The sequence below is a fragment of the Tachyglossus aculeatus genome, chromosome 21 (genome assembly GCF_015852505.1).
Source record: "Tachyglossus aculeatus isolate mTacAcu1 chromosome 21, mTacAcu1.pri, whole genome shotgun sequence".
NCBI lineage: Eukaryota > Metazoa > Chordata > Mammalia > Monotremata > Tachyglossidae > Tachyglossus > Tachyglossus aculeatus.
In genome coordinates this window covers 24,110,007-24,134,387 of record NC_052086.1, presented here as the reverse complement: position 1 = coordinate 24,134,387, position 24,381 = coordinate 24,110,007, and the positions used below count along the sequence as shown (strand labels likewise).

Sequence of the window (24,381 nt, the reverse complement as noted above, 5' to 3'; positions counted from 1 at the left end):
AGCTCAGAGCTGGACTGTGGGATAGAGCGTACTTGAAAGAGGCCCAGAGAAGAGCAGCAAGAGGAATTCAAGGTAGGAAAAGTGGTCCTGTGGGGAACAATTGGAGACCTGGGGTTGTTTAGCTGGATGAAGAGAAGATTGAGGGAAGGACTCAAAAACTGTCCTTAGGCAAGGAAGGAAGAGGGTACCACTCTTCAATCCCAGCAATCACCAGTCGTATTTATTGAGCACTTACTACGTGCAATGACAGGACCACGTTGAATAGGCTAAACTACAGCCCCACTAGTTTTGATTAGATATTCAAAAGACCTTCCTGGCTGAGAAGCCACATGGCCTAGTGGATACAGCAGGGGCCTGGGGGTCAGAAGGGCCTGGGTTCATTCAATTCATTCATTCAATCGTATTTATTGAGTGCTTACTGTGTGCAAAGCAATGTACTAAGCACTTCTAATCTCGGATCTGCCACTTGTCCGCTGTGTGACCTTGGGCAAGTCACTTAACTTCTCTGTAGCTTTGTTACCTCATCTGTAAAATGAGGATTAAGACTGGGGACCCCATATGGAACATGGACTGATTAGCTTGTAATGACGGTATTTGTTAAGGGCTTACTATGTGCCAAGCACTCTTCTAAGCATGGGGGTAAATATAAGGTTGTCAGGTTGGATGCAGCCCCGTCCCACTTAGGGCTCACAGTCTTAATTCCCAGTTTACAGATGGGGCAACTGAGGCACAGAGAAGTAAAGTGGCTTGCCCAAGGTCACACAGCAGACAATTAGCGGAGCCGGGATTAGAACCCAGGTCCTTCTGGCTCCCAGGCCTGTGCTCTATCCACTGTACCACACTGCTTCTCTACCCCACTGCTTGTATCTGCCACAGTGCTCAGTACAGTACCTGGCACATAGTAAGCACTGAGCAAATACTGTAGAAAGGACCGGGGGTGGGATGGTGGGAGAAGGGGTTAATGCATGTTTCCAAGGGAAATCGTGGCAACTTCTACTCTAGAGATTATTAATCAATCAACCAATCAATCAATAGAATTCATTGAGTGTTTACCTTGTGCAGAGCACTGTACTAAGGGCTTAGGAGAGTACAATAATGACAATAATGGTATTTGTTAAGCACTTAACTATGTGTCAAGCACTGTTCTAAGCACTGGGATACATACAAGGTAATCATGTCAGACACGGTCCCTGTCCCACATGAGGTTCACAGTCTTAATCCCCATTTTCCAGATGAGGTAACTGAGGTGCAGAGAAGTGAAGTAACTTTCCCAAGGTCAAACGACAAACAGTAGGTGGAGCTGGGATTAGAACCCAGGTCCTTCTGACTCCTGGGCTCCAGCTCTATCTACTAGACCATGCTGCTTCTCTACAGTTGGAATAATAATTGTGGTACTTGCTAAGCACTTACTATATGCTTGTCCAAGCAGTACAGTGCTTCTGCCCACCCCAGCACTTAGTGCAGTGCCTAGCACACAGTAAGCGCTTAATAGTGCTTAGAGCAGTGCTTGGTGCATAGAAAGTGCTTAACAAATACCATGATTATTATTAACAAATACCATTATTATTATTATTATCACTATGTGTCAGGCACTGTACTAAGCGTGGCTCAGAGGAAAGAGTACGGGCTTGGGAGTTAGAGAGCATGGTTTCGAAACCCAGCTCTGCCACATGTCTGCTGTGTGACCTTAGGCAAATCACTTATATGCACCTGTATATATGTTTGTACAGATTTATTACTCTATTTATTTTACTTGTACATATTTACTATTCTATTTATTTTATTTTGTTAATGATGTGCATCTAGCTTAACTTCTATTTATTCCAATGACTTGACACCTGTTCACATGTCTTGTTTTGTTGTCTGTCTCCCCCTTCTAGGCTGTGAGCCCGTTGTTGGGTAGGGACCGTCTCTACATGTTGCCAACTTCTACTTCCCAAGCGCTCAGTACAGTGCTCTGCGCACAGTACGGGCTCAATAAATACGACTGAATGAATGAATGAATGAACTTAACTTCTCTGAGCCTCAGTTACCTCATCTGTAAAATGGGGATTAAGATTGTGAGCCCCATGTGGGACAACCTGATCACCTTGTAACCCCCCCAGCGCTTAGAACAGTGCTTTGCACATAGTAAGTGCTTAACAAATGCCATCATCATCATTATTATTATTATTTTTATTAATAATTATCAAGTTGGACAAAGTCCCTGTCTCACATCGGGTTCAGTCTTAATCCCCATTTTACAGATGAAGTAATAACAATAATAATAATAATACTAACGACATTTGTTAAGCACTGACTATGTGCAAAGCACTGTTCTAAGCGCTGGGGGGGGATACAAGGTGATCAGGTTGTCCCACATGGGGCTCACAGTCAATCCCCATTTTCCAGATGAGGAAACTGAGGCTCAGAGAAGTTAAGTGACTTGCCCGAGGTCACACAGCAGACATGTGGTGGAGCTGGAATTCGAACCCATGACCTCTGACTCCAAAGCCCGGGCTCTTTCCACTGAGCCATGCTGCTTCTGAGGTACAGAGAAGTAAGTGACTTGACCAAGGTCACACAGCACGTGGAAGAGCGGGATTAGAATTCAGGGCCTTCTGATTCCCAGGCCCGTGTTCTAGGTGCTAGGTCATGCTACTTGCTTCTCAAGACACGATTCCTAACCTCAAGGAGCCTAGCCAAGCCTAGCCAGGGAGATAGACACTAAAATTAACTACAGGTAGGGGGAAGCCACCAAGTTCAAAGATATGTACATAAGTGCTGTGGGCAGGAGGGGAGTTGGTTGAGTACCTAAGTGCTTAGGTGCCTAGGTGGTGCAGTAGGGGGAATGAAGGGTGGGAAGGTGGGAGATTAGCCAGGAAGCCTCCCTGGAGGAGATGTGATCTGAATAGGGCTTTGAAAATGAGGAGAGAGGAGGTCTGCTGGCTGAGAAGATGAAGAGCATTCCAGGCGGGAGTTGAGGGCTGGAGCCAGAGATCTACAGAGAGGAAGACGAGGGTGAGAGATGGTGAGTAGGTTGGCACGAGACGGATAAAACAAGAGAGCTGGGTTGAAGTGGGAGAGGAGTGAGGAAAAGTGGGGGAGAGAGCTGACTGAGTGCCTTAAGGCCAATCATCCCCCTCTAGTCTGTGAGCTCATTGCTGGGTAGGGACCGCCTCTATATGTTGCCGATTTGTACTTCCCAAGTGCTTAGTACAGTGCTCTGCACACAGTAAGCGCTCAATAAATACGATTGAATGAATGAATGAATGAATGGTGAGGAGTTCCTGCTTGATGTGGAGAGGGATGGGCCTCCACTGGAGATTCTTGAGGAGACGTGGAAGGAGGAGCCAAGGGTCTGGGCTGACTGACCTCCCATGGTGACATCTAACCAAGGAGCCTAGAACTCTCCTCTGAATGAAGAGCACAGGGAGCCAGCTCGCAGAGACCTGGGTCACTGACCCATTCTCCTGGTCCCCTATAGAAGGAGAGAGGGGTCGCTGATTAAAGCATCCGTTTTACAGGTGGGCAAACCCAGGCCTGGGGAGGTGGGATTGGTCTTGGCAGCCCACAGTAATCCAGGGTCAGTTGGGAATGAAGGTCAGATTCCCCACGTCCTAGTTCCAGGTTCCGGCCCCGAACCCCTGACTCTGGTGACATAACGCATGGGTCTCAGCGGAAAAGCCCCGAAGTCAGTCAGCCAGGATCAGGTTTTATCCTTATCCTCCGCTCTTCCCTGCTCGCAAAGTGGTGGGGAGGGGGCCGGGGAGCTACTGCTGCTGCCAGAGCTCTTTGAAGAGCCAGCACTAGGCTGGGCTGAAGGGATCTGGATCCAGCACATGGGGGTAAAGGTCATGATCCAGTGTGGTTCCCGCAGATTTGGTCTTGCCCTAAAACCAGGCCTTCCCTCCCTCTGGTCCTCTCCTCTCCCCCAGGAGAAAGCCCATGGTCCAAACCAAACAACTCTCTCCATTTGAACTGATTTGGATTCCAGGCAGAGTGGGTGGGGCCCCCGGGGGCCGAGCTGGAGGTGGGGCCTCCTCCCAGGCCCCCAGCACTATATGATCTGCCTCTGCAGGCTTGCCAGCTGGGACAGTCCAAGCAGAGAGACCGACCTCACCATGGTGAGTGTCTCTGGGATTTCCCACGGCTTCCAGGGCCACCCGGGTGCTCCGGGCAGCCCGGCCCAGGAAAGGATGAATTGCTCGTCATAAAGTCCCCGAGTGGGTGACTCCAGGAGGCAATCTTGGGTGACCTCTGGTTCTCCGGGCTGAGGCTAAGAAGCCTCATTGCTCTATTTTCCCTTTTTGTTTTTTAGACGACTTACACAGACAAAGGAGAAAAGGTAAGGAGGGATGGTCAGGGGCCTGGGGAGGAAGGAATGGGGCGTGTGGGGAGGGTGAAGCGGGCAATGGGCTTGCTGCTGGCCACAATCCCCCAGAGACTTTCCATCCAGAAACAGGGTACGGCCTGGTTCCATATCCTAGCTCAGAGGCCGTGCATAGACACGTCTGGGGACTGGGTTCTGAAAGCAGATCCGGGTACCCAACAGAGGTGCTAATTGCTTAGGGTGCTTTTGATTGGCGTCAACGATTAAATAATTCAATTGACATGTTGTGATATGTTATAATCTGATGCATATTGGGTAGGGGGAGTTGTCCCCATGAGCCTCACGAAGCTGTGTCCTGGATCCTTTTGGGGATGGCACATAGTAAGCGCTAAACAAATACCATTATAATTATTATGTTGTGTCTGTCACCATAGCCCCTGGCCCTCAGGGCTCCCGCCTCACCGTGCACAAAGAGGACATGCAGAGGGTCTCTGAGGGTGTCGTGCCACCACCGCTGCTGCCACCCCTGCCACCACCATTCCTCTGGAGGACAGAGAGAAGGCAGGGGAGGGGACAATAAGCAGCCGCAAGAGGGGCAGGAGTAGGGATCATAGAATGCCCCACCCTCTCTAGCACTCAGTTCTGTTCCCTCATCGCTAGGCCAATGACTACATAGTTTAAACCAAGTAGACAATGGAGGAAGTGGCCAGATAAAGTGCCCGCTTAACGGGTCATAACTCAAAATGGCACTAATCTGTGATTCAGAATTTCTTTTCAGCCAGTGACCCTCAAGACGGGGGCTGATCCACCACTGGGGAGTGCGTGCTCCGGGCAACCTCACACTTGGTTTGAGCATCCTGAGGGTGGGAGGCTTAATTGGAGTCCTGGTGGTGTCAGGGTACCATTCCACTTCCAGTCCCCTGCAGGTCCCCGGCTCTGCCCCTTGACCACTTTGACTGGATATCTGGGGCTTCTTGCTAAAGGCTAGAAAGGGGAAGAACGGGGAAGTCCAGAAGCAGATTCTGCATTCCCCAGGTGCTATAGTGCTGGTCCAGGAGCACACTGCTCCATCCTCAGGTTCTCCTCTTCCCTCAGAGCTTCCCTCCACCACCGACCCCTCCTCCCCAACCCAGAGACGCGCAAAGTCATAACCCATACGGCCTGTGAATGCAGCCTCCTCTGCCTCTGCCCAACCCTGTCCATCCCACCACCGCACCACATCTCTTCACCACTGCAGTTCAGCTGGTCGGTGGCCACACTGACTTCAGGGGAGGTTGTTTAGAGAAGCAGTGACTTGTTCTCCCCATTCTCCCCAGTCCAGCCCAGGCTCCCGAGGCTATGCATGTGGCAATTGCCTTCCTCACCGCCCCTCAGACATGACTGTCCTCTCCCCTCCAGTTCACCCAGCTGGTGTTCCCGTACTCCTTCCGGCCCCGCTCCCTAGCCCATAACATCCATCCCCTCTCCCCAGAGAGCAACAAGGAACTGTCGTGTCTATAGAGGAGGGGCCGGACGTGGGGATTTCATTCCCAAGGGCCTCTCTGCTGGAAATGTCCCGAGATACTGTCCCCAATCCCGAAGGCCTGAAGAAAACTCCCCCAACCACAGGGGACCTGCTATCCCAGAGTCCTTGGCTTCCTCTGCCAGACCAACTGCTTTTGCCTCTCCACAGCCCCTGAGAGGCCAATTTCTCCACTTTCACTCAGTGACCTTCTGGGTTGGAAATGCGAAGCAGGTAGGATGCCGGGCAAGAGGAGGGTGGCTGGGGCATGGAGGAATCAGAATTGGTGGACTGGGACCTGGGGGGCAGGGAAGAAGCTGGGCCAGGGCTCTGGTCGGGTGGATCGGGGGTATCTTCTTGCCTGGGCTCCTGATTGGCTCCTGGGAGGGGAGGATCCGACACATGAAGGGAGACAGGTCTGGAATCTGCACCCAATTATTCCAGATGGCCTGAGCCTGCAGGAAAGGGGAAGAGGGCAGTGGGCAGATCCCCCCAGGATGCCCCTTGGACTCTTACACAATCCGGCCCTGGCCAGCAGCCCATCCTCAGGGCCCTGGCTGTGGGGCCAGCAACTCTGGCCAAGCCGACTGACAAGTTCAGCAACACCTCCCCATTGGGTCTGGGCCTGGGCCCGGCCCCCGGGCAAGAGCCTGGCTCCAAATCCTCCCACCCTGGGCCTTAGCCCTGCAGATCCTCAGCCAGCCCTCAGGCTTAGCTCCCTGGGGCCGGCTCCCAGAAGGAGGGAGAAGAGGCTGAGCGCTGGAGGCTGAGCCTGTGGATGAAGGATTAGCTGCCCTAGTTGAGCACCCTGGGGTCTTCTGACCCCTGAGGGTTTTCTCAACCTTTTCTATTGCCCTCCTAGAGCTGTCCAGTCCTACTTTCTCTGCCCCTCCCTCAAGACCCTCTCCTCCCTCCCCCAACCTCTTCCAGTCCGTGAGTGGCCTGGTCTTCGAGAGGCCTGGTCTGCTGGTTGTCTGGTCTGTGAGTGGCCTGGTCTGCGAACAGCCTGGTCTGTGAGCAGACAGGTCTGCAAGTGGTCTGGTCTGTGAGCAGTCTGGTCTGCGAGCGGTTTGGTCTGTGAGCAGTCTGGTCTGCGAGCGGTTTGGTCTGTGAGCCACCCAGTCAATGAGTGGCCTGGTCTGGAGGCCGCCTAGTCTGTGAGCCACCCGATCGGCGAATGGTCCGGCCTCCAAATGGTCCAGTCTGCAAGTAGTCCAGTCTGTGAGCCACCCAGTCTGCGAATCACCCGATCTGCAAATGGTCCATCTGTGAGCGGTCCGGCCTGTGAGTCACCCCATCTGTAAGGAGCTCGGTCCACAAGCCACCCAGTCTGTGAACTGCCTCATCTGCGAGTGGTCTGGGCTGTGAGCTAACTGGTCTGCAAGCCATCTGGTCCTTATTCTGCTCTGCTCTTCAGGCGGCCTCATTCTACTGTAACAAGATGGGGTTTGAGCCCCTGGCTTATCGGGGGCTGGAGACGGGCTCCAGGGAGGTGGTGTCTCACGTCATCAAGCAGGATAAGGTGAGTCCGTTCCCCCACCCCTGACTAGATTTCCTGTCAGACAGAGCTCACAACTCTTGTACCACAATCCCCCAGCCTTAGCCAGGTAGGGTTCCCCCATTCTTGGCACTCAACTGGGTCTAGAGGTATTGGGCTCTTGGTTTCCCCGCCGTAGCTCTTTGTGGGCACAGACTGTGTTTACCAACTCTGTTGCATTGTATTTTCTCATGCATTTAGTACAGTGCTGTGCTCACAGTAAGCACTTAATAAATACCACTGATTGATCAGCCAGTGGTCCTTGGATTGCCCCCTGTGTCCCCAGATCATTTTCTGCCTCAGTCCCTCTCTCCTCCAAAGGACTTTCCTTGCAGCCAGAGGAGACTCAAGTGCTTAGTACAGTGCACTGGGCACTCAATAAACAGCATTACTGCTACCTGAGTTGGTTGTTCCTATTGACTCAGTTGCCTCCATCCCCTCTAACCACAGGGAGTCCTCTCAAGACTCAGTTCCTGAATTGCCCAGCCACGTCTTAATTCTTGAGTCAGTTCATCATCATCATCAATTGTATTTATTGAGCGCTTACTATGGGCAGAGCACTGTACTAAGTGCTTGGGAAGTACAAATTGGCAACATATAGAGACAGTCCCTATCCAACAGTGGGCTCACAGTCTAAAAGGGGGAGACAGAGAACAAAACCAAACATACTAACAAAATAAAGCTTGCAGATCAAGTCTTTGCCCCCAGATTTCAGGTGGTCTTTCAGGAAAAGTCTCAGCTCCAGAATTGAGGAGCTGGGGGAGTCACTCAGGGTGAACTCCTTGGGCTTCTTCCCCTACACCAAGAATCTTCTCCAAGTTGCCCCTCCCGCCCTTCTACCTTGCTTTCTCTCCCTCTTCTCCAGATAATATTCATCTTTTCCTCGGCTCTCAACCCGGGAAATAAAGGTGAGTCTCCCTTGATTGGCCAGAGACCGTCTGCTCTGCTTGGAGGGTTGAGAAGCAGCGTGGCTCAGTGGAAAGAGCCCAGGCTTGGGAGTCAGAGGACAAGGGTTGAAATCCTTGCTTTGCTACCTGTCTGCTGGGTGACCTTGGGCAAGCCACTTAACTTCTCTGTACCTCAGTTACCTCATCTAGAAAATGGGGATTAAGACTGTGAGCCCCACATGGGACAATCTGATTACCTTGTCTCTACCCCAGTGCTTGGAATAATGCTTGGTACATAGTAAGCCCTTAGCAAATACCATTATTATTATTATTCTCTAGGGGAAGCTGTAGGCCCAGACCAGAAACACCGCTCCCCTAGTCCAGGGAGCTAAATTCGAAGCCCAGATTGCAATAAATCCTCCTGGGTGAAAAAGGAGGAAATTTCAACAAGACTTTTTTTATGGTACTTCTTAAGTGCTTACTCGGTGCCGAGCTCTGTTCTAAGGGCAGAGGTAGATAATTAGGTTGGACACGGTCCCTGTTCCATGTAGGGCTCACAGACTAAGTTGGAGGAGAACAGGTATGGAATTCCCATTTTACATATGAGGAAATTGAGGCCCAGAGATATCAAGTGACTTGTCCAAGGTCATACAGTATACAAGTGATATACTGTATGACCCCTCCCCCATCCGCCAAGCTAGCTCTCTTCCTCCCTTCAAGGCCCTACTGAGAGCTCACCTCCTCCAGGAGGCCTTCCCAGACTGAACCCCCTCCTTCCTCTCCCCCTTCTCCCCCTCTCCATCCCCCCGCCTTACCTCCTTCCCCTCCCCACAGCACCTGTATATATGTATATATGTTTGTATGTATTTATTACCCTATTTATTTATTTATTTTACTTGTACATATTTATTCTACTTATTTTATTTTGTTAATATGTTTTGTTTTGTTCTCTGTCTCCCCCTTCTAGACTGTGAGCCCACTGTTGGGTAGGGACTGTCTCTATATGTTGCCAACTTGTACTTCCCAAGCGCTTAGTACAGTGCTCTGCACACAGTAAGCGCTCAATAAATACGATTGAATGAACGAATGAAGTGATGATACTGGGACTAGAACCCAGGTCCTCTGACTCCCAGGCTTGTGCTCTTTCCATTAGGCCTCACTCCTTCTCATTTAGTTTGATATGAGCTATGTTCCTAGTTCCTGAAGTTTGTGAGCTATTGAGAAGAGCTAATGAAGGGAGGCTGTGGGGATCTCCTTCCCAGGAGATCTTTAAGTACAGACAGTACCCATTTTCAAGGACTGGGTGAAGTTTAATTGAGCCTGGAGGCAGGGGGAGGGATGAAATGACCCCAGTGGAGATCCAGATAGCCCAAGCCTAGATAATCCTTGTGATGTTACTAAGCCATCTGGCCTCCCCTTAGCTGTTTAGCCAGTCTTAGGGCAGGGGCAGAGAGGCAGAGAGAGACCCTCCACCCTCAATCAATCAATCAATCAATCAATCGTATTTATTGAGCCCTTACTGTGTGCAAAGCACTGTACTAAGCACTTGGGAAGTACAAGTTGGCAACATATAGAGACAGTCCCTACCCAACAGTGGGCTCCCAGTCTAAAAGGGGGAGACAGAGAACAAAACCAAACATACTAACAAAATAAAATAAATAGAATAGATATGTACAAGTAAAATAAATAAATAAATAAATAAATAGAGTAATAAATATGTACAAACATATATACATATATACAGGTGCTGTGGGGAAGGGAAGGAGGTAAGATGGCGGGGATGGAGAGGGGGACGAGGGGGGGACTGGGGAATGGGAATGGGGGGAACTCAGTGGGTAAGTTGGCTGGGGGGCAGGGTGAGGAGAGACTCAGATGTCCAAGTGATCTTTGTTTCCCCTGAGCACAGAGATGGGGGAGCACTTAGTGAAACATGGAGACGGTGTGAAGGACGTCGCCTTCCAGGTGGAGGACTGCGACTTTATCGTGCAGGTGAGAACCCACCGGGCCCCTATCTCTGGAGGGATGTGATCCCAGCTGGCCTCAGCGGGCCCCAACCAGCCTCAGCCTCTTTAAGGGTGGCCCCTGGGCTGAGGTGGGTAGAGAGTAGGGATGCTATTCTTTAGCAAGGGCAGTCAGAGCCAGGAGACCAGGGTTCAGTCCTCACTCCCTAAACCAGTGATGGGAAAAGTCTCTGGGCCTCAGTTTACCTGGTTGGCCATTGGGAGTCAGACTAAATGGGAGTCCCAATTCCTAGCCCGGCTGCCACTTTCGGGCTTCATGGGAATTTTCTTCAGCAGTGCCCTGTCTTAAACTGATTTGATTTTTAATTAATAGTTTTGTATTCCTGTGTGTGGACTCCTTTTTGAATTGTGCTAGGCCTGTGGCACTGAGCCACCCCTCTAATTCTGGTCCTGGTGTGCATTCAGCCAATCTCTGGTAACGATAACAAAGGTGTCTGTTCAACTTTTACTATGTGGCAAGCATCGTACTGAGCACTGGGGTAGATACAAGATAATCAGCTCACAGTCCCTGTCCCACATGGGGCTCACAGTCTAAGAGGGAGGGAGAACAGGTATTTAATCCTCACTTTACAGATGAGGAAACTAAGGTAGAGAGATGTTAAGTGACTTGACCAAATCCATACAACAGGCAATTGACGGAGCCACAATTTGAACCCAGACCCCCTGACTCCCGGGCCTGCGCTCTTTCTGCTAGGCCATGCTAGATGATGACCATAATGATGATGATAGTGACGATTCATTCAATCATATTTATTGAGTGCTTACTGTGTGCAGAGCACTGTACTAAAAGTACAGTGCTAGGAAAGTACAATTCAGCAACAAATAGAGACAATCCCTGCCCGCAGTGGGCTCAGAGTCTAGAAGGGGGGGAGACAGACATCAAAACAAGTAAACAGGCATCAATATCAATAAATAGAATTATAGCTATATACATATCTTTATCATCATCATCATCATCAATCGTATTTATTGAGCGCTTCATCTTTAATGAAATAAATAGAATTATAAATATGTACATATATGATATTGGTGGTGATGATGGTGGTGATGACAATGTTAGCGATGATGATGATAAAGATGTTGGCAGTGGTAATGGGGAAGCAGCATGGCTTAGAAGAAAGCACGGGCTTGGGAGTCAGAGGTCGTGTGTTCTAATCTCGGCTCCGCCACTTGTCAGCTGTGTGACTTGGGGCAACTCACTTGATTTCTCTGTGCCTCAGTTACCTCATCTGATAAATGGGGATTAAGACTGTGAGCCCCATGTGGGACAATCTGATAACCTTGTATCTACCCCAGTGCTTAGAACAGTGCTTGGCACATAGTAAGTGCTTAACAAATACCATTATTATTATTATTATTAATGATGAAGGTGGTGATGATGGCGATGATGATGATGACATTGTGGATAATAATAATAATAATAATGATGGTATTTGTTAAGCATTTATTGTGTGCCAAGCACTGTTCTGAGCACTGGGAGGTGGATACAAGGATATCAGGTTGCCCCACGTGGGGCTCACAGTCTTGATCCCCATTTTACAGATGAGGGAACTGAGGCACAGAGAAATTAAGTGCCTTGCCCAAGGTCACACAGCAGACAGGTGGTGGAGCTGGGATTAGAACCCACATCCTCTGACTCCCAAGCCTGGGCTCTTGCCAATAAGGGAGGGATTTCCAAGATCAATCCTCCTCAGCCAGAATTGGCCCAGGAATCATTCCACTGCCTGAGGCCCACCCACGACAAACAGAATGGCCTCTTCTTTAGAGCTCTCCCCCTGGACACCCAGCACCTCTCTCCAACCATCTCTCATCCATTTTCAGGATTTGGGAGGGTCCCAGTGATCCTGGGCAGGAACTCGAGCTCTAAGACTGGAGGCAAGGAGGGGTATGGGGGTCTGTCTCCCTTTGCGAAGGCTGGTTCCAGGCTGGTCCCAGGCTGGAGTGGGAAAGACCAGAGAAGGGAACCAGGGTGGGAGGGGCTGCCAGGGGCCTCAGCTCTTCCCCTCTCATCCACAGAAAGCCCGAGAGCGAGGTGCTGCGATCGTGAAGGAGCCTTGGGTGGAGCAGGACAAGAACGGGCGGGTTAAGTTTGCCGTGCTACAGACGGTGAGTCCCAGTGAGCCCTCCTGGGAAATTGGGGAGAATGATAATAATAATAATAACTATGGTATTTGTTGAATGCTTACTATGTTCCAGGAACTGTACTAAATGCTGGGGTGGATACAAGCAAATTGGGTTAGACACATTCCCTGTCATCATCATCATCATCATCAATCGTATTTTTTGAGCACTTACTGTGTGCAGAGCACTGTACTAAGCGCTTGGGAAGTACAAATTGGTAACATATAGAGACAGTCCCTACCCAACAGTGGGCTCACAGTCTCAATCCCCATTTTACAGATGAAGTAGCTGAGGCCCAGAGAAGTGAAGTAACTTGCCCAAGGTCCCACAGCAGACAAGTGGTGGAGCCAGGATTAGAACCCCTGACTTTCGGACCCCTGGGCTGGTGCTCTACCCATTATGCAGCCACCCCCACTTCTCTGCAGCCCACCTCAGCTCCTGCTTTCAGCTCCTGCAAGAGTTCCCTGCTCCACCTGCTCCTCTCCTGCTTGATTTTGCACAATTCCCTTCTGGCCCTCTTTCTCCTGAGCTGGCCTTGGTGGGGCTCTGACTCTCTGCCAATCGATTAATTAGTCAGGCATATTTACTGAGCGCCAACTGAATGCAGAGAGCACTGTACTAATGCTTGGAAGGGTACATTAGAGTACTCTGCCCTCAAGGCCCTTCCCTCCCCTTAGCAAGGGAGGCCCTAAAATAGACTACAGACTGGAGAAGGTAATAGAGTAGAAAAATATTGTTGTCTGTCTCCCCCTTCTAGACTGTGAGCCCGTTGTTGGGTAGGAACCATCTCTATATGTTGTCAATTTGTACTTCCCAAGCGCTTAGTACAGTCCTCTGCACACAGTAAGCGCTCAATAAATACGATTGAATGAATGAATGAATGATGCTTGTTTCTAGACTGTGAGCCCGTTGTTGGGTAGGGGCCGTCTCTATATGTTGCCGACTTGTACTTCCCAAGCACTTAGTACAGTGCTCTGCACACAATAAGCGCTCAATAAATATGACTGAATGAATGAATGGTGAGGATTCAAGAGTTTAGGAAGCACAGAGGTGCTGAAGTGGTAGTTGGAGGTAAGAAAATTAGAACTTATTGGAGAAGATCTGGATTTCACGAGGGTATCCAAGATGTGGAGAACTGTTGTCTGCCAGATATGAATGGACAGAGAGCTCCAGGCTGAGAGGAGAGTGTGACCAAGAGGGTGGTGGAGGGAGAGATGAGACTGTGGTGCAATGAGTAGGTTAGCTTGAGAGAAACAAAGAGTGTGAGCTGGGGCGTAGTGGGAGAAGAGAGTGGATAAAGCAGTGGGGGAGAGAGCTAATTGAGTGTCTTAAAGCCAATGGTCAGGAGTTTCTGCTTGCTGTGGAGAGGAATGGGCAACCATTAGAGATTTTTGAGGAGTGGGGAGATACGCACAGAATGATGTTTTATAAAAGTGATCAGGACAGCAGAGAGTAATATGGGCTGGAGTGGGGAGTCTAGAAGCAGGAAGACCAGAACAGGGTATATATAGTAGTCAAGCAGGATATGGCAAGTGGATGGACCTGTGTGATGGCTCTTTGGATGGAGAGGAAGGGGCAGGGCCTGGAAATTTTGTGGAGGAAAGTTTGGCAACAAATTGAATATGGAAAATGAAAGGTAGAGAGGAGTCAAGGATGATACCAAGATTGTAGGCTTGAGAGCCGGGGAGGGTGGTGGAATTGTCAGCAGTAATGGAAATGTCAGGGGGAGGGAAGATGAGGAGTTCAGTTTTGGCTACGTTGAGCTAGAGGTGCCGGCGGGGCATCCAGTTAGAGAGGTCCTGGAGGCAAGAGGAAATGCGAAACTGCAGAGGAGAGAGGTTCCCAGGGCTGCCTTTCACAGGACCAGGCTCCTTTAAGAGTCTGGCCTCCAAACCTGGTCCCTTTGATCAAATCGACCTGGACATATTACTCAGTTTATGTCTACCATCTCTTCTATTAAACTGGAAACTCCTTGTGGGAGAGCAATTCATCTTTTACTTCTATACGTTCCCCAGGCGCCAAATAGTATCTTCTGCCTGCAGTAGGTGCTCATGTGAGGGAAAGGCAGACAGCAATTTTACTTGGAAAAAGATCCTGCTATGGATGACTTGAGCCATGAATGATCTCAGCCCGGCAGCCCCGAACCCAAGTCACAGTTTGGTGGGTGGGCAACGGGGGCTCGAACTCTGCTTGGGCAGAACGGAGGGCCAGAGGGGTAAGCCAGCCTAGTTCTCTGTGCCCACAGTACGGAGACACCACACACACCCTGATAGAGAAGATAGACTACAAGGGGCCCTTCCTTCCGGGCTATGAGGCTCCGCTGTTCCTGGACCCACTGCTGCCCAAACTGTGAGTGCTAGGGCCCTGAGGGAGGTAAGATGGGGCAGGCCTGGAGGCGCTGGGAGAAAGCTAGGGGGTAGTTGAGCAGTTCGCACTGCCGCTTGCCCTATCCTGTGGCAATGGTGAAGTTGTGGCCTGGAATGTGGGACCATTGGCCAGTTGGACAGGCTCTCTGGGTTGCCCCGAGCGTGTGAGGGGCTCCCTCCGGTTCCGGAAAGGATCCTCATGGAGATACCTGGCGTCCCTCGGGGTGTGCTGATGGTGGGAGACGTGGAGAGGGGCCGGGCCAGGTGTGCAGTGCTTCAACCCCAATAAGGTGGGACTGAGCCTGCTGTCTGGGTCCTTCTGAGGAGAAGAGAAAACACCCTACCAGCCGTGCCCCATACGGCCACCAAAGTCTTCAGCCCATCCTTGCCCCTGCCTTTCTGGGAAGGCCAGCTCAGGGTCAGGAGGTAACTGGCCCCTGAGGACTGGTTGAGGTTTGAAATGGCCCTGAGCTGTTGGCCCTAGGCTTCCAGTCCTCCAGCTCCTGCCCTTCCTGGAGGCCAGGCATGCTTCCCTCCCCAGGGTGGATGGGTCAGGGGAGGGGAGAACCAGAGTAGCCCCTTCCTCAAAGGCCTATGGGGTCCCTGAGAGTTTGAGCTGTGGGGCTGTGGTCCATTAAACCCCGCCCTGCTTTCAAAAGTGAGGCTGGGGGGCCTCTGGGGATGAGGGTGGGGGCGGAAGGACGCTGATAGAGGGTGGGGTTCAGGGACAGAAGACAGGGAGCAGAGGGCTGATGGGAAAGATCCTAGGCAGCCCAGCCCCTCCATCTGCCTGATTTCATTTCACTCCGTGCCCCCCATCTCTTCTCCAGGCCGGCCTGCAAGCTGAACTTCATCGACCACGTAGTCGGCAACCAGCCAGACCATGAGATGGTGCCTGCAGTCGAGTGGTGAGAAGCCAGCTGGTTGGTCTGCCCCTTGTATCCAGGGCAACAGGCCCACCTTCGGGCCAGGGCAGACCTCAACTGTCTGCCAACTGTCCTCAGAGGCAGCGCGGTGGGAGTGCAGGGACAGGAGTAGAGGTCTGCTGCCTTCAGATGAGGTGATGATAGGGGCAGCCCAAGTATTACTCTCACCCCGTCCTGGCAGGGGCATGAGGATTTGGGAGGGGAACAGGAGGAGCAAGAGCCCAGGCCAGAAACGAGATAAATCAATCAGTCAGTTGTATTTATTGAGTGCCTACCGTTCTGAGCACTTGTGGGGGGGGTGGGGTGGGGCAACACAACAATATAACAGACACATTCCCTGCCCGCAATGAGCTTATAATAATAATAATAACAATTTTGGTATTTGTTAAGTGCTTACTACATGCAAAGCACTGTTCTAAGCGCTGGGGAGGATACAAGGTGATCAGGTTGTCCCATGTGGGGCTCACAATCGTAATCCCCATTTTACAGATGAGGTAACTGAGGCACAGAGAAGTGAAGGGACTTGCCCAAAGTCACGCAGCTGACAAGTGGCGGAGGTGGGATTTGAACCCATGACCTCTGAGTCCAAAGCCCGGGCTCTTTCCACTGAGCCACGCTGCTTCCCCTATAGTCTAGAGGTCAACCGATCCACACTCCACCACTGAGGGGAGCAACTTGAGGCCCTCAGCCTCAGAAAGATAGTGCCTGAACCAGGACAGATTGATTCCTGATTCAGAACTCCGGGCGCACCTGTCCTGCTTCTGCGGCCATCTCAGCTTCCAGAGCTGGAGCCCAGAGCCACCCCTCTGGCCCTGTCCCCCAGCTTAGGGAAACGGCTGGGAGGTGAGCTCGGCCGGTGTGGGGACTGAAAAGGCTCCCTCAGATCCTCCCTCGCTCCCTCTATCCATTCCCTCCTCGGTTTCCCCATCCAGGTACCAGAAAAACCTCCTGTTCCACCGCTTCTGGTCTGTGGATGACAAGCAGGTGCACACCGACTTCAGTGCCCTGCGTTCCATCGTGGTGGCTAACTATGAGGAGACCATCAAGATGCCCATCAATGAGCCAGCCCTGGGCAAGAAAAAGTCTCAGATCCAGGTGAGAGGAGGGGGTAGGAGCCGAGCCCTAATAATAATAATAATGGCATTTATTAAGCGCTTACTATGCACAAAGCACTGTTCTAAGCGCTGGGGAGGTTGCAAGGTGATCAGGTTGTCCCACGGGGGGCTCACAGTCTTAATCCTCATTTTACAGATGAGGTAACTGAGGCCCCGAGAAGTTAAGTGACTTGCCCAAAGTCACACAGCTGACAATTGGAAGAGCTGGGATTTGAACCCATGACCTCTGACTCCAAAGCCCATGCTCCTTCCCACTGAGCTGGAACTTATTCCCTTTCCAGGGGCCACGGCAGAACACGGGCCTGGGTGGGAAGAGGGCCAGCCATTGAGCCCTAGGAACCGGGCACTGGGGCAGGACCAGACTTGGCATTGAGTGGAGGGGATCCGGATGCAATGGGATGTGAGGCTCCTGGGTGGGTTGTGGAATTAGGGTGTTTGGGGGGCCTAGGCAGCCCCCCTTGGCAGTAGCCTCCCTGGCAGCAGCCCCAGGCTCTCCCTGCCGCCGGGGAGCAGCTTCCAGGTAGGCAGGCTCCAGGTGGAAATCCCAACCCATTTATGGGACGTAGCTTCTCCCCATTGAAGCCCCAGCCGTCTCTTCCCCTCTTAGGAATACGTGGAGTACTACGGGGGAGCTGGCGTCCAGCACATTGCTCTCAACACTCAGGACATCATCTCTGCGGTAAGTGTTCTGGGCCCTGGCCCCAGTTGGCCTTCCTCCCCTGAGCCCGGCCCTCTCCGGCCCCATCTCCAGCTTCAGCCCCGGCCCCAGCCAGGCTGCAGAAACACTCCCTCCTTTCCGACTCCAATACAGTGCTCTGCAGTGCTCTGCACACAGTAAGCGCTCAATAAATACGATTGATGATGATGATGATGACTCCAAGAAGCAGCGTGGCTTAGTGAAAAGAGCACGGGCTTGAGAGTCCGAGCCCGTGGGTTCTAATCCTGGCTCCACCGCTTGTCAGCTGTGTGACTTTGAGCTTTTAACTTCTCGGTGCTTCAGTTATCTCATCTGGAAAATGGGGATTTAGATTGTGAGCCCCACCTGGGACCCCTGATTACCTTGCATCTATCTCAGCACTTAGAACAGTGCTTGGCACATAGTAAGTGCTTAACAAATACCATCATTATTAACTCCAAGGGTCCTTCTCTGTCCCTAATCAGGAGAGGTCAGCCCAAGCTCTCCCAGGGCTCAGCGAGGCAAACTGAAGGCCAGTGAGGGACAGGAACTGAAGCAGGGTCACCCAGTGATTCAGACAAGCAGCAGTGTGGCCTAGTGGAAAGAACATGGGGCTGGAAATCAGAAGATTGGGTTCTGGCCCGCACTTTGTCCCTGTCCCTGGCTGTGTGACCTTGGCCAAGGCATTTAACCTCTCTGGGCTTCAGTTTCCTCCTTTGTAAAATGGGGATAAGATACCCCTTCTCCCTTCCTCTTAGATTGTGAGCCCCCCTGTGGGACAGGGACTGTGTGTCCCATCTGATCATCTCGCCTCTGCCCAGCACTTAGCAAATAGTAAGTACTTAATACAGTCCATCCTTATAATGAAGAAGGGGATTTGAAACACCTGACTCTGGGAGTGCTGGGGTCTTGCTCTACCCCTGCTCTTGGCCCCTGGGGAGATCACCTTGAGGCCTTGGAGTTGAGAAGGGTCATGGCTGGGGTGGAGGTCTGGGAGTGGCCCAGGAGGCAATTAGCCCGATACTCTCTCCCACGGGTAGATCGCGCACTTGAAAGAACGTGGCACGGAGTTCATGTCGGTGCCCTCCACATACTACACGCAACTGCGGGAGAAGCTCAAGACTGCCAAGATCCGGGTGAAGGAAAACATCAAACAGCTGGAGGTCAGTCCCCTGCCCTGCCAGCCTCTCCCAAACCCCTTCAATGCCCTCTCGCCCCTTCCCTGGTTCTTAACTTTCCTCTTCCAGCTGCAGACCCTACTAGGTGCAGTGCACTACAGAGTAAGCACATTTCCTAACGACTTGGTTGACTTACAGCCACTTCTGGGGAGGAGCCAAAGAGCTGCAGATCTGAGGTAGAGCAATGGCTCTCAGAGGTGCTACCAACAACGGGGTCATGTACCCTCCAACCCCCAGCGCACTGGTTGAAGGCCCAGGCCAAGGGCGCCCACCTGGACCCTGGAAATTGTGGCCGAAGGCTTGGTTTACTGCCAGCCATCCCATGAGGCTTGGAGGTCTTCTTGGCTGAGAGTGGGCAGGGAATCAGGGGGGCTTTCTTCCCCATGCCTTGCCTTACCCCAAGCCATCTCCTGCCCCCCGCTGTCCCTCCCCCAGGAGCTGAAGATTCTGGTGGATTATGACGAGAAAGGCTACCTGCTTCAGATCTTCACCAAGCCCATGCAGGACCGGCCCACTCTCTTCCTGGAGGTCATTCAGCGCCACAATCACCAGGTGATGACTGACAGCTGGAGGCCAGCAAGGGGCAGAGCCCAGGGTTGGACCAAAGGGAGAGCTTTGGGCATCACGGCGGGTGGCCCTTCCATTCTCTCCCATGCCACTCTGTGCCTCATCTCTCCCTCTCTTTCTCATGACCTCTTCCTCCCTAGGGCTTTGGAGCTGGCAACTTCACCTCCCTGTTCAAAGCCATCGAGGAGGACCAGCAGGCTCGTGGCAACCTCACCGTGCTCTCACCCAATGGCGAGGTCTCTGCCATGTAGGCCTCCACCTCAGGCCCCGGGCAGGCAGCCACTTGGCTGGGCGCTCTGATCGCTTCTCCAGCTCTCTACCCTCCCCTTGCTCAGACCTCACTGAAAGTCTTGCCCAGTTTAATTGGTTCTGGACAGTCTTCCCACCTCCGGCCTCTATGGCCCCACCCGGCTCAGCCTGCCTAGTCCTACCACAGTTGCCAGGCTCCTCCTCACCCGCCAGTCCTCCAGGGATCACCCCCACTAGACTGGAAGCTCCCTCGGGGCAGGGACAGCATCTCTCCCTTCCTCTGTCACTTCCCTCAGCTCCCAGGGGCTCTGCACAGAGCGGCCACTCCATCCATACCTAGGACTGCCCCCGGGGGAAGTGAGACGTGCCCTGGGTCCCCTGCCTGACCTTGAGGCAGACAAGGCGAGATGAGGGTGAAGGTGAGGGCAGGGCTGGAGTCTTTGCTGCAGGATCACTAGGGGCTCAGACCCAATGAGCAAAGCAGCCTGTCTCACCGGCCAGGGAAAATAAAATGGCTGAAGTTCCAGACTGGGGAGGCTGTGACTGCTTCTTGCCACATCCAAACTGGTCTTCCTTCTCAGGTAACCCTAGATCAACCTCAGTCCCATTGCTCCTAGTTCCCAGCCTTCCTAATCCACAACATCCCCTCACTGATCTCTCAAGGGAGGGGGTGGCTGGGAGCTAGTCTGGCAAGTGGCCTATTGGAAAAACCCTGGCCCTGGGAATCAGAGAACCGGGGTTCTAATCCCAGCTCTGCTGCCTGCCTGCTTTACAACCTTGGGAAAGCTACGTCTTCGTGCCTCAGTTTCCTCATCTGTAAATGGGGATTAAATACCTCCTATTTAGCTGGTGAGGCCCATATGGAAAGGAACGGTATCTGACCCGATCATCTTGTCTTCCCTTAATGGGGCTCGGCTCGTAGTCAGCACTTAATCATCATCATCATCAATCGTATTTATTGAGCGCTTACTGTGTGCAGAGCACTGTACTAAGCGCTTGGGAAGCACAAATTGGCAACATATAGAGACAGTCCCTGCCCAACAGTGGGAACATACCCAACAGTGGGCTCACAGTCTAAAAGGGGGAGACAGAGAACAAAACCAAACGTACTAACAAAATAAAATAAATAGACTAGGTGTGTACAAGTAAAATAGAGTAATAAATATGTACAAACATACCCAACAGTGGGCTCACAGTCTAAAAGGGGGAGACAGAGAACAAAACCAAACGTACTAACAAAATAAAATAGACTAGATGTGTACAAGTAAGATAAATAAATAAATAAATGCGTGCAGGGCACTGTACTATACCACTAAACTCTGGGGTAGAGGCAAGAGGAGCAGTTTAGACACCGTCTCCATCCCACATGGGACTCTCAGGTATTGAGAACAGGTATTGTATCTCCACTTTACAGGTGAGGAACTAAGGTACAGGAAATTAAGTGACTTGACCAGCGTCACACAGGAGGCAAATGGCTCTTGTGGACAGAAACTGTGAGAAGCAGGTGTTTAAATGCCACTGATCGATTGACTGACAGAGAGAGGAAGGGTGAGAGAGAGAGAGACGGAGGGAAGATGCTGGGGCGCCTCAGGGTTCCTGGATGCAGTGGCTTTTGACTATGCACAACCCAACAGCGGGAGCAACAAACAGGGCCTTTCCCATTCAATCTATCAATGGTATTTATTGAGTACTTACTGTGTGCAATGCATCATACTAAGCCTTTAGGAGGGTACAGTCCAACAAAGGTGGAAGACACGTTCCATACTCACAAGGAGTTTACCGAAGGGGAAGCAGACACTGAAATGAAATAGATAGGAAAAATATGGGAAAATGTGAGGGGGTTTAGTTTGGCCCGGCCAGCATTCATTCATTCATTCAATCGTATTTATTGAGCGCTTATTGTGTGCAGAGCACTGTACTAAGCGCTTGGGAAGTACAAGCTGGCAACATATAGAGACGGTCCCTACCCAACAGTGGGCCAGCAGGCCAGAGCTTCAGCTGGGGGCTGGCCTAAAGTCAGGTCGGGGACTGAGTGTAGGCCCTGGGGGGGCTAGCTAGCCAACAAGAAGGTTGGAAGGATTCGAAATAAGAAGTTGGTGTCCCTAAGGAGATGGTGGATGAAGTTTCTTCCCAGAGCCCTCCCTGTCCCACACCTTGCATCTTTGTTCAGCAGCTCCGGGGACGGGGGGAAGACGGACCAGGAAAGGCCGTCTCCAAACCTCTTGCTGCCTCTTTCTAGTTGGTCACGTCTGGCCTGGGGTGTCAATCCTGGACACCCAGCTGCAGGTGAGGCTCTTTGCGGTATGCCGGGCATACATATGGCAGTCTGCCTGAGCCTGGGACTTTTCTCCATTATTATCATTATTATTATTAATTAAATTTATTGAGTGCTTACCGTGTGAAAAGCACTGTACTAAGCCCTTGGGAGAGTACAATATAACATGACACATTTCCCTGCCCACAACGAGCTCACGGTTGGAGCCACTTCTGAGTCGGGGTGGAGGTGGATGTAGCTCAGCCCTGGCTGGGGCAAGTGTGGGACCTTTGCTGAATGAGGGAGCCCCTTCTCAGGGTGGGACCTGAGGGGAGTGAAAAGGAAGAGGCTACCTTCCCCACAGCCAGGGCCCCCGCCCACCCCGACCGGCTTCCCTGGTGGTTGAGGCTCTGTGGGGAGGGAGAGTCTGCCGTCTGCCTCTCCAGCCGGTCCCTCAACAGTGGGAGGGGCAGCGCTGCCAGTGTGCAAAGCAGGGCCAGAGCCGGAGATCCAGCCTCAACCTTGAGAAAAACAAGACACCCCTGCCTGCTTCCAGGTGTGCTCAGTGTTCCCGGCCACCTCCTGCACCAGAGGCAGGGCTCCTGCTCCAGGACACCCTGCTCTGGGACACCTCGCTCCAACACACCCTGCTCCGGGGCTGCCTTTGGCTTTTCCCCAGTTTTTGGTGAGGAGGGGGGCCGAGGGGGTGCGGTGGAGGAGTAGATTTTTAGGACTGGGAGCCACGCATCTTGTCTCTGCTCACCTCAGGGAAAGAAGACTTTCCTTGGGGGAATTCCAGCCTGGACCACTGTCCTGGGGGGATCCTGGTATCTGGGTCCCGGAGGAGCGGTGGAGGCACCCAGCACCCCTTCCCTTGCCCAGGGCAGAAGGAGGGAGGGTTCCCCGTGGCCTACTGGCATCAGGAGTGCTCACAAGCAGGCACAGGTGGCAAGAGGAGTGGAGACAGCAGCGGTTTTCTGCATTGGAAATGGGCAAGGCCAGAGACCTCATGTACTCCAAGGCTTGGGCAGGGGCCACTGGACCCCCAGAAGACCTTCGGCACTACGCTGCCCTTAGTTACACCCCTGCCACTATGCAACATCCCCTAACAAAGGTGGACCAAGAGAGCAAAGACACATAGGATATCTGTAAGAAAAGTCAGTATATTTATGGTTTGCTTTATAAAAGTTACTATAATACAATGGTACATAGTATTGAATTCACAAAAATATGAACAAGTATGTACAGCAAGACACATCCACAACAAAAACACTTTTCTTCAAAACAATATACGTACTGACAGATTCTATATGCACAAAACATCCCTAAGATTTTATTATTTTTTCTTTAAAAAAAAATCCCCAAAACAGAAATCCTCAATCTTCAAAGCAGAGATTTGGGAAAAAAAAAAAAGGAACTTACAAAAAAAAAAAAAAAGCAGATTCTTTTAGTTATTGCAAACCATTTAATGTACCCCCTCTGAGGGGGTCTTTAACCCTCACTGGGGCACATTTTTAGAACAACCTGTTTACAGAACTCACCAAAAAAGCAAGCAATGGGACCAGTGGCTGTTGTTCCGAGAGGGGATGAAGGAAGGAGGGTTTTTCCTGACACCACCCCTCAATCCACTTTGAGTGTCCTCTATTCGGGGTTTCCTTTCCCTTGGACAAATACTAAAGTGGTGATTTAAGGAGGAAATCTTCAAAACAAAAAGAATTTTTTTTGAAATCCAGTTGCAGATTTGCTTAAATAGGCCGTCTTCATAGACTGTACACATTTCCTCACTTGAAATAAATAGATTTTTTTGCACATAAAGTATCAGACTGGCAAAAACAAAAAAGAAAGAAAAAAGGCCTTAACTTGGCCTTGTTTCCCCTCCATTTCTTAATGCTTCTAATTTAACTACTTTGACCAAAAAACCCCCAAAAAACAAAAAAAAACTTTGTACAGAATTTACATGATACAAGCTTGACACAAGCTGAAAAGTTCTACCAGCTCCTTGTTTATATGCAGCAGTTTGTCGTCACTGGATGGCCAGGAGTGAGAGCTGTCATATTTTTTCTTTAAAAAAAGAACCCCAAATTACAATAGTCACTTTTAATAAATTATTTACATGCCTTTTTTTTGAAGTACAAAGAAATCAGCAAAAAATTTTCAACATGTTTCTACAAGAAACAATGTTCCAAGAGATCTTATATTGGCCTATAATACAGGAGAAGCATTGGTTTTGAACTTCAAAATCCTTTCTTTGTGTTGTTCTTTTTTCTCATTTTCAATTTTGTACACAAATAAACTGAAATGAACCCTGAAAAAACACTAAGTGAAAACTAAGGTCCGCTTTTGTCAGAGTTTCAGAACTTTTGATTCCTTTCTCCCTGTGGAAGTGAACTGGTCTACGTAGGGTCAGCGCATGAGGGGGTGAAGCAAGTCCAACAGCCCAGCGCAGAGACAAGCCGGGGCGGGCAGGGATTGGCCCTCGGGGCTCCAGACCAAGGGGCCTGGCCCCCGGGAGTTAACCGAGAGAGCGGGCAGAGCTCAAAACACAAAACCCTGGATTGGCAGATAGCCACACAAGCCCAAATCAGCGAGTGGGGCCTGCCTTGGCCCCCTGGATCCCACTGAGTTACTGCTGGAAAAGGCATGGGGCCATTTTGGCTTGGTGGTTGGGGAG

At 51.2% G+C, this 24,381-nt stretch overlaps 2 protein-coding genes across 3 annotated transcripts; both read left to right on the top strand.

Annotated features, from left to right (window-relative positions):
* Nucleotides 1–4,061: 4,061 nt before the first annotated feature.
* HPD (4-hydroxyphenylpyruvate dioxygenase) lies at nucleotides 4,062–19,984 on the top strand. Its single transcript, XM_038762395.1, has 14 exons — nucleotides 4,062–4,106; nucleotides 4,301–4,327; nucleotides 5,985–6,047; nucleotides 7,231–7,335; nucleotides 8,216–8,258; nucleotides 10,144–10,226; nucleotides 12,275–12,364; nucleotides 14,625–14,728; nucleotides 15,576–15,653; nucleotides 16,604–16,766; nucleotides 17,394–17,465; nucleotides 18,503–18,625; nucleotides 19,076–19,192; nucleotides 19,348–19,984. Exons 1-14 carry the CDS (start codon nucleotides 4,104–4,106, stop codon nucleotides 19,456–19,458), a joined length of 1,182 nt encoding a protein of 393 aa, XP_038618323.1. The 5' UTR covers nucleotides 4,062–4,103; the 3' UTR covers nucleotides 19,459–19,984.
* On the top strand, nucleotides 19,959–22,866 carry LOC119941873. Of its 2 annotated transcripts, XM_038762397.1 has the most exons (4): nucleotides 19,959–20,037; nucleotides 21,627–21,742; nucleotides 22,267–22,395; nucleotides 22,479–22,866. In XM_038762397.1, the coding sequence occupies exons 1-4, from the start codon at nucleotides 19,968–19,970 to the stop codon at nucleotides 22,785–22,787; spliced, it is 624 nt and encodes a 207-aa protein (XP_038618325.1). In that variant the 5' UTR covers nucleotides 19,959–19,967; the 3' UTR covers nucleotides 22,788–22,866. The 2 variants fall into 2 exon arrangements, with proteins under 2 accessions (XP_038618325.1, XP_038618324.1); XM_038762396.1 differs by lacking the exon at nucleotides 19,959–20,037 and having other exon boundaries at nucleotides 21,401–21,742.
* The last annotated feature ends 1,515 nt before the right edge of the window (nucleotides 22,867–24,381 follow it).

Coding starts and splice junctions, on each gene's coding strand:
- HPD (XM_038762395.1), top strand. Junction 10,227..12,274: donor ACTGCGACTTTATCGTGCAG/GTGAGAACCCAC, acceptor TCTCATCCACAG/AAAGCCCGAGAGCGAGGTGC. Junction 19,193..19,347: donor TTCAGCGCCACAATCACCAG/GTGATGACTGAC, acceptor CTTCCTCCCTAG/GGCTTTGGAGCTGGCAACTT.
- LOC119941873 (XM_038762396.1), top strand. CDS start 21,574: ATGAAGTTTCTTCCCAGAGCCCTCCCTGTCCCACACCTTGCATCTTTG. Junction 21,743..22,266: donor TCCTGGACACCCAGCTGCAG/GTGAGGCTCTTT, acceptor GCCTGCTTCCAG/GTGTGCTCAGTGTTCCCGGC. Junction 22,396..22,478: donor TGGCTTTTCCCCAGTTTTTG/GTGAGGAGGGGG, acceptor TGCTCACCTCAG/GGAAAGAAGACTTTCCTTGG.